The 8,963-nt window shown below is 40.6% G+C and overlaps 1 protein-coding gene across 1 annotated transcript; it reads left to right on the plus strand.

Annotated features, from left to right (window-relative positions):
* Positions 1–241: 241 nt before the first annotated feature.
* spam1 (sperm adhesion molecule 1) lies at positions 242–8,096 on the plus strand. Its single transcript, XM_084018196.1, has 4 exons — positions 242–260; positions 2,901–3,825; positions 4,792–4,881; positions 7,565–8,096. The coding sequence occupies exons 2-4, from the start codon at positions 2,911–2,913 to the stop codon at positions 7,892–7,894; spliced, it is 1,335 nt and encodes a 444-aa protein (XP_083874322.1). The 5' UTR covers positions 242–260; positions 2,901–2,910; the 3' UTR covers positions 7,895–8,096.
* Positions 8,097–8,963: the final 867 nt, after the last annotated feature.

Consider the following 8,963-nt stretch of genomic DNA (forward strand, 5'->3'; position numbering starts at 1 on the left):
AATGAATATTCATCTGCTCTGTCAAATTGTAAGTGTCAATCAAACATGATAAAATTGCATTAAAACAATACTAAAACAACAATCATGACCCTGAGCAAGGTACCAACTACTGAATCTTCTACTCTCCCAACGCCTGAATGAAAATGGAGTCCAGGGAAAATGTCAGGACCTTGATCAGATACAGTTTCCGCTGACACATGAAGCAGCAAAAAACAGATGTGAAGAAGTGTAGATGCCTCGAACAGCCGTGAGAGCAGCAGGTAAGAACTGATGGCATGTTGCGAGTATATGTAAAATATGTATTTTTATATCATTTTCTGTATGTAATACAATAATGGATATAATATAAATCATGTGAAAGTTTGTTGAGACACTTAATTGCTAGATGTTAATCTTCTTCAGCTACATACATTTGTGTCTCTCTTCAGTTTTACAAGCAAATACAGAATAATTTTGTTGTATACATTGTTATATAGTTTTCTTTATTAAATCATGATATTTCTTAAGAAACATTACCAGTTTTACCAGAGAGACATGTCCATAGTTGCATAACAACATTTAAATACAGAAAAATTATTAATTTCTACTAACTCTGTTAGTAAGTAGTAGTTTTTTCCATTTTAGCAGAGCTCAAACAATCTGAATTGACCGACAGATCTTATTAGAAAGATTTTAAGCCATAAAACTATAATGTATGATTCTTGTCTGAGATAAAAGTTGACAATCATGAGAGAAACTCAACATTAAAAAGACAAGAGTCTTAAAGGTCCCATATTTTCTCTGGTTTCTACACCTATAACCTGGTCCTCCCTGAGCCTGTCAACTCCCAGGATTAGGAAAACAAGCGACTCCTGCATGGTGTCTGCAGCACCCCCACTTGTACAACGGCGCTCCTACAGGCTGTTCAGGTTCAGCTCCTGTTGTTACGTAACGAAAGGAGTCATTTGCATAGGCCGAACTCCTCTGCGCGATCATAGGAGATATCTGAGAGGGGGCATTTCGCAACACAGAGCGCAGCTCGACTTACCCGTTGTGGTGCTGGGTGATCAGGCTGGTGCTCCGTGAATAAATCCTGGTGCGGGTGAAGCTGGAGACAATCCTCCCTCCGTCTCACGCGTTCTGGTTCGTCTTCACTGCTGCCTCCTGTCGGACGGAACCCGGGGGCACTTTTTCTAGGAAGGCCAGGTCGAATAGATACCTAAGATCGTTTGTTCTATCAGCTGTTAAATATCTGAATCAGCTGTAGTTGATGACTTGGTGTAACTTGCAAGTTACAAGTTTTTACGATGTATTCTGGAAATTCTCACACTGTTATGTTTTATTTTTATGATGTACTTCTATTTATTTACTATTGCTTTGTGTGTTTGTCTGGTGTGTTTGTTGTGCTGGCCACTGTTGTGCACTGAATTGCCCCTTGAGGGACATTAAAGCTTATTCATTCATTCAAATACTTTTAGCAACATAGTGCATACATCTTGTTTTAGTGTTATTTTATATCCACTACTGGCGTTACAGCTCGCTTGCTGTTCGCTTCCTGCAGCAGTCGGCTTCCTCCACTTCAGAGATTTTTGTTTTCGCATTTTATATTTATTTAAAAGAACACTTGCCTGATAGCTTCTATCTTCTGCTGCTAACGCTACTGCTGCGTCGACGCCACTTCCGTGTGTACCCTGCTCTTGCCGTCACGCGTGTTTCACGCGAGAGTGTGAAAAAGTTTCGCTGAATTTTTATAAATGCTTATATTATCAGGTCAATAAGTGTTGACAAGTGTTGACCTGATAATACAAGCATTTATAAAAATGAGTTGACCTGATAATACAAGCATTTATAAAAATGCAGCTAAACTTTTTCATACTCTCACGTGAAACGTGACGGCAAGAGCTGGGTAAACACGGAAGTGGCGTTCACACAGCGGTAGCATTAGCAGCAGAGGATAGAAGCTATCAGGCAAGTGTTCTTTTAAATACACTCCTGATGTACTTACAAACTTTCAAATGCCTCGTTTTGTGAGCACAGACCCTATGTGTACTACTGCAGAAGTTTGGTAACATTCCATTCATTATTAGTGGGGTAATTTACGAGATATACAAAATGTACCATTAGCGCCAGTACTAAGCCATTCGGCTGATAGCCCTATCTTGAGCAATGTTGACCATCACTAAAACTGCTTCTGAGGGGGTATTTGGCTGGATGTCATGGTGGAAATGACCTAGGGTGCATTTCACTCTGAACCATCACTTTAAGTGCACTTTTGAACATGTTTGAGCTGACGAATTGATTCTGGGCTTGTATTCTTCAAATAACATCAACTTACAAGGGTTTATCATACATACAGACATAGATTGCAACCATTTTATAAAGGTACGTTCACACCAAACTTAAGGCAAACTTTGCCTGGTGTTGAAATATTTTACCTTGTGTAAAAAAAAACTTGCCGTATTCTACATTCTTTGCATTAATTTGTATGCAATTGCGTCCCCGCAAAAAATTGGCTTTACGTTTGGTGTTAACACACCTTAAGACCCAAGAGTGACAACCAAAAACGCACACAACTGATGCCATTGAAATATGTTCCTTGTTTATGATTGATGAATTTTCTGATTTTGCACAGCTCTCCCCTCTAAGTGGTTCTTGGTCCTCCTTGTGCCACTTTAATCCCATCATGAAAAAGGTGTCAGAAGTGTACCTGCAGGTTTATGTTTAAGACCATGACAATGTATTTAGCAGCTCTTGCACATAAATTCATGGAGAATCTGTACTGGGATCGACTTGCTGTCTTTGGGTTTTACTGTCCACTTCCTCACCACAGGTTTGGGATGTGAACATGGAGGCAGAGTGGATAGTGCAAGGTTGTCAACTGGGCCTAAACCTAATTTGTTGTCTTTCCTCAATTTGTCCAGAGCCATTCTGATGGCTTCATCCTTCCTGTCCTGTATCACCTTCTGTATCATTGGCTCTATCACCACTGCTCGTGTACTGATGCCTACTGAGCCGCCACTGATCCAGGACCATCCCTTTGTGGCCATATGGAACGCTCCCACCGACCAGTGTCGAAAACTTGACATCCCACTGGACACCACAGCCTTCCAGGTGGTGACCACACCCGCCGCAGTGCCTGGTCAGTTCCTCACTATTTTCTATGAGGACCGTCTCGGCCTCTACCCTAAAGTAGACACCGTTAATCAAAAGATCTATAGTGGGGGAATCCCCCAAAGGGGCAACCTGACGGAGCATCTGGCCAAAGCCCAGAGTCAGATCGATCGTTACATCTCCCAGGATTCCTCTCCTGGACTGGTTGTCATCGACTGGGAGTCCTGGCGCCCCCTGTGGGACCAGAACTGGGGGTCAAAACGTATTTATCAGAAGCTGTCCATCACTCATGCAATGCAGATGGCCCCATTTGTGTCATCAAAGGAAATGTCTCAACTGGCAAAAAGCCAGTTCCAGTGTGCTGGACGGTGCTTCATGAAGAAGACCATCAGCCTTGGCATCGGCACACGTCCGAGCCGCCGCTGGGGCTTCTACCTGTTCCCAGACTGCTACAACTATGGCTGGGAGAAGCCTGGCTACACAGGGCAGTGCTCCACAAAGACACAGAAGCAGAACAACCAGATGATGTGGCTGTGGGAGCACAGCACTGCCCTCTTCCCATCCGTCTACCTCCACCTAACCCTGAGGAACTCCCCCAAAGCTGCAATCTATGTCCGTAACCGTGTCCAGGAGGCGCTGAGGGTGGCTGCACTGCCTAAACATCCATACACCATGCCTATTTATGTCTACTCCAGGCCACTGTACCGTGACCAGACCCAACAGTTCGAGACCCAGGTGATTACTTAAAAGCAGCTTCAGTCACTTTTGCACTAAACTAAGGTTGGTCAAATCTGTCCATATTGATACTTCTGCTTCAGAAGCTCCATTGTCTGAAAATCCATTCTGGAAAATGAACAAACAGACATGGATGACATTAACCATCAGCAGTGACTGACGTATCCTGTAACCAGTCTGTTGTAGTGGTTGCTAACAGCAGTTAACGCTTGGCTTGTTAATCTACGAGATATACTTTGAAGAGTTTTGTTTCTCTAAGTTGATTTCTGCTAACATCTGATTCACAATTGGCAACATTTCTGTGACTATTTTTGTTACTATTATTAATAGATGTAAAAAGGTAGTATGTTATATTAAATAATAATAATAATAATAAAAAATAAAAAATGTTACATCACTCTGACATCCCTGATGGACTTTGTTGTTGGTTGCTGAGCACAGCCACAGCTGTCAATCATTATGTCACACCTCCTTTTTTAAGCATCAAATAAGTAATTTGTAATTTTTGAAATGATAACAAATCATCAGAAATCAGAAAAATTCTTGAACATGCATCTACTATTTAAAATAATAATAATAATAATAATACATTTTAATTTTATAGGGCTTTTAAAACTAAAATATGCTAAAATGACTGGAACCATCTTTGGGGATCATTTATTTGAGAATCTTTCTTTTAATTTGCCTCATGTCCCATCCACTGAAATGGAGGGGTGGGACTTATGACCAACACTGAAGCCAGCCAACAGGGGATGATCAAGATGTTTTGAGAAGCTGACATGTCCTCCATCTTTATATACAGTCTATGAACCAGACCTATATGAATTCTTGTGAAATCGATCGGTCAGTAGCAATTTGCAAGTTTCTATTGACGTTCATAGAAATTATACAAATGGATTAGTATTTAGGGTGTAAAATATTTTTTAAGAAAGTGTTAAATCTCCTGTGTGCTTCATCCTCTTTCAGACCGACCTGGTGAGCACTGTAGGAGAGTCTGCAGCTCTGGGAGCTTCAGGAGTCGTAATGTGGGGAGGAAGTAAAGACTACAACAACAAGGTGAAAGCGAAGGATGTCAAGGCCTTGCAAGCCTTAGCCCTGTTTCTACGCATCTGTTGTAATGCCTTGGAGGACTTAAATAAATGTCTGAGTTGAATATGCCATCTAACATGCGTGTTATAATCATAAAGTTGCCATACAAACTAAGAGAAAGGTGGAGAAACACTGTTTATGAGTTGCAGGAGAAGCACCATCGTCCAGCAGGTTTCAGTGATATTGTCCATTTCATTAAGAGACAAGTGTCAATTACTTGTAACTTGAGATGGGAGAAGATTCCTTCATCCACTCATATCACCCGGATCCTTTAACTGATCCGGGTTAGTCGAGTCTGCTGTCTCCATTCACCCGGGTCACTTGCTGCTAACGCCACTCACTACTTTCTTTAAAACCTGTAAAATCACATGTTAACATGACCTAGTCCATCAGTTTACCCGAGCAAGTGGCTGCTAGAAGTTAACACGGACAAGAGAAGGTGGTTCAATGGCTGCTGCAGAGTTAAACTTCGGCCGTATATCGAAGCAGCCGAGGTTTTGTTACTGTGTATCACTCTGCCGTCACTCGCTGCATGGATCACTCACTGATTCACCCGACCAGACTGGAAGAGCTGCGGACTCGCGCACATGGAAAGTAGACGAGAGAAGGCAGAGCAGCAGGAGGCGGAGCCTAAAAGCTGCACTCCAGTCGGACAGTTTCCATCGGCCTTCAATGATTTGACAGGAAGTCATAGAAAAAGTTACATCCTATTAGACGCGATCTGGAGGCTTTCTGTTCTCCCCACTAGTATAAAAAAAAGTAAATAATGTATAAAATACAAGTATAAAATAATGCCACTAAATATAAGTAATGTATGAATATAATTTATGTATATAAAACACTATACCATATATGTACAGTATATATATATATATATATATATATATATATTATGTCATATAAAGGACAGTTTCTCTTCTTACTGTTTTCAGGTACCATGTTTCCTTTCTGAGTTGCAGTGGAAAAATAGTAATACACATGTGTGTGTAAACAGCTAAGAAGCTGGAAAAATCACAATGTTGAAGATGTGTCACTTTTAAAACATCCTCAGTCAGGAAAACATACTGTATCTGTCTTCACGGGTCTAATTAGAGGAACACAGATCACCAAACATTAGTCAGCAAACAATAAACCTTCCTTTGTTTACTGTTTTAGGAGGAACTGACAGCCAAGACACTGCAGTGTTTGTCATTTTACCTACAGATGTAACAGAACTTGTTATGTACTTGGAAACATGCACCATGTGGCAGCGTTGCTAACCGTTAGACCACAGACTCACACTGCGGATCTGAAAATAAAACATTATTATATCATTATAAAAACATAGCTCAATCGACTGTTTCATTCATTACACACATTAAGTCAGGCAGTAAATGTCTGCCACGCCAACTATTTGATGCAGTTAAGTTGCTCTGCTTTCTAAGGATGAGCTCGTTTTCTCCATAAACACTCAGTAATATCTAATAACTCTCTCCCGGTTGCCATGGTGAATCATAGTATCGGAGCTCCATTGATGATGGCTTTGTAGAGTCGGAAGGCACACGCGTAACTCAGAGTTTACATACTCAGAGTTGATTGAACTAATTCAGAACAGCTGTTCTGGAACCCAAAACTCAGAGTTGGTCAACTCAGAGTTCAGGGTTAGGTTCAGAGTTCAGGGTTAGGTTCAGAGTTAGTTTCAGAGTTCAGGGTTAGGTTCAGAGTTCAGGGTGTAGGTTCAGAGTTCAGGGTTAGGTTCAGAGTTCAGGGCTGAGTTCAGAGTTCAGGGTTAGGTTCTGAGTTCAGGGTTACGTTCAGAGTTCAGGATGAGGTTGTTTAAACGACTTAGTTTGTAGCATGAATGTACAAAGGTAAAGGTAATGTCGGCCTGTCTGTCGGTTGGTCACCCAGTCAATCCACCACTTTGGTGCAAACTGAAATAACTCAGCAACTATTTAATGGATCGTCATGACAATTTACAGAAATTTGGGTTCCCCAGAAAATCTTACCAAGTTTGGGAATGCTCTGACATTTTCTCAAGGTCACTCTCTTCATTGACATTTGTGATGCAGAGTGAAATGTCTTCACAACTACTGGATGGATTGTAATGACATTTGCTGCACACATTGAAATTGCAAACATTTGACATATCTTAGTGATGAAATGAAATCTGCCGTTGTGCTGTTGATGATGTACTGTTTTGTTATTTGCTGTTTTTACATTCAGCTTTAATTTTCTTAACAGAGAGGTTATTCTCTGTTTCCTGCCCGGGGACTACACATATAAATGAGCTTATAGCTAACTCTGGTACAGCTAAGACGCTGTGCAATCAATTCAAATAATAAATACAAAATAAATAAAGTTGATATATCTTTGAAAGCTTGATCGTAGGTAACTTATTTGCCCACACCAAAGTGGTGGCAAGTAGATCAAAACAACTCCAGTGTCACTCGATGGCTGGGTGGGTCCAGGAGTCACATGACTCACGGTATTAACAACTCTACAAGAAGTTAGATACCTAAACTCCCCACTAGTCAGTAATATACTTTTTTTAAATATGTGACAATAATTATATACATTTCTTCCCTAAGTATTTTTTCAATATTGTCCCTATGATAAAGGTATCATTTATTAAACTCAATCTTTCAAATTTTTGTTGCCCCCCCCTTAGGCTGCCTGTCATTCTCTGTCCGAGTACCTGACGTCCACCTTGAACCCATACATCGCCAATGTGACGGCGGCTGCCATGCTCTGCAGCAAAGTCTTGTGCCAGGGAAAGGGCCGCTGTGTCAGGAGGAGCTACAACTCCTCCCACTACCTCCACCTTAACCCCACCCAGTTCCACATTCTGCGGGCTGATAGGAAGTACGTGGCGATCGGTTTCCCCTCTGCTGCTGTCCTAAACACCTGGGCTGCAAACTTCACCTGTCAGTGCTATGCGAGGCAGAGCTGCTCACCCAAACTGTCGTATAAGACCAAAATAGAGCTCATCTGGGTTTAATCTGCTTACTGTTTTCAGAACCTGCTGATCCACAGATTTCATTATGAGGCTATTTATACTGTCTGTAATTTGTTTAAAATAGTATGCTCTGATCTACATTAACAATCTTGGTATATTTAATATACAAAGAATATAATGTAGAAAATTCAAGTTTCATCATTAAATGTCTTTCCTACATCAGACACAATTCTGATTTATTTGAATTGAAAATCATGAACACCTTAATAAATGCTAGTCTGAAAACAATTTCTTTGCATTCATTTGGTTTCATTGGAAAACCATTCAAAGACTGAGAAATAGGGAAAATACAGGGAATAAAGAATTCTGTTTCTTTTATTTAAATATTTATTTGCGTCAGGGCAGTAATCAAAAACCACTTAATTGAGTCTTAGACAAGTTGTATGTTATTTATGTTTCGTGTCAAAACCAAGACTCAAGATCAAGTGAAGACAAAATACCTTCAATGGCTCATTTGATACAAAGCAACTTAAATCGGCCAATGCTACATACATGAGTCAAAACACCCATGAGGAATGGCAGAAATGAATTTCTCAATATATTTGGATGGGTAAAAAACCAAGGGTAAAATTTAAAGTAATGCAATTATCAAAAGACAAGGGAGGAATGGCGCTGCCAAATTTAGAAGACTACTACTATGCGGCTCAGATAAGAACCTGGGGTATCTCTGTGACTTGCAGTTCAGGGCCAGGTGGAAGGAAATAGAAGAGGGAGGCTCTGTGGGTCCACCCCTACAGACAGTAATGGCAGACAAAAAACTTATAGACAGTCTTGCAAATAAGAATAACCCCTGGATAAAACTAACACTAAAAACCTGGCACAAGGTAGTTAGGAAATACAATTTAAAGAGTGCAGAAAACATATTACGTTGGTGTGCTTATGACATGGATTTTATTCCAAACAGGACAGACAATAGATTTAAAGCATGGACAGAAAGGGGCCTTACGACTTACTGCTGCTTTATACACAATGGGTCTGTGAAAAGTTTTGACAGTCTCAAAAGGGGAATATTATTTAGAGAGGCAAGATTTTTTCAGATACCTCCAAGTGA

This window comes from Eutrigla gurnardus, assembly GCF_963514095.1.
Source record: "Eutrigla gurnardus genome assembly, chromosome: 9".
Classification (NCBI taxonomy): Eukaryota; Metazoa; Chordata; class Actinopteri; order Perciformes; family Triglidae; genus Eutrigla; species Eutrigla gurnardus.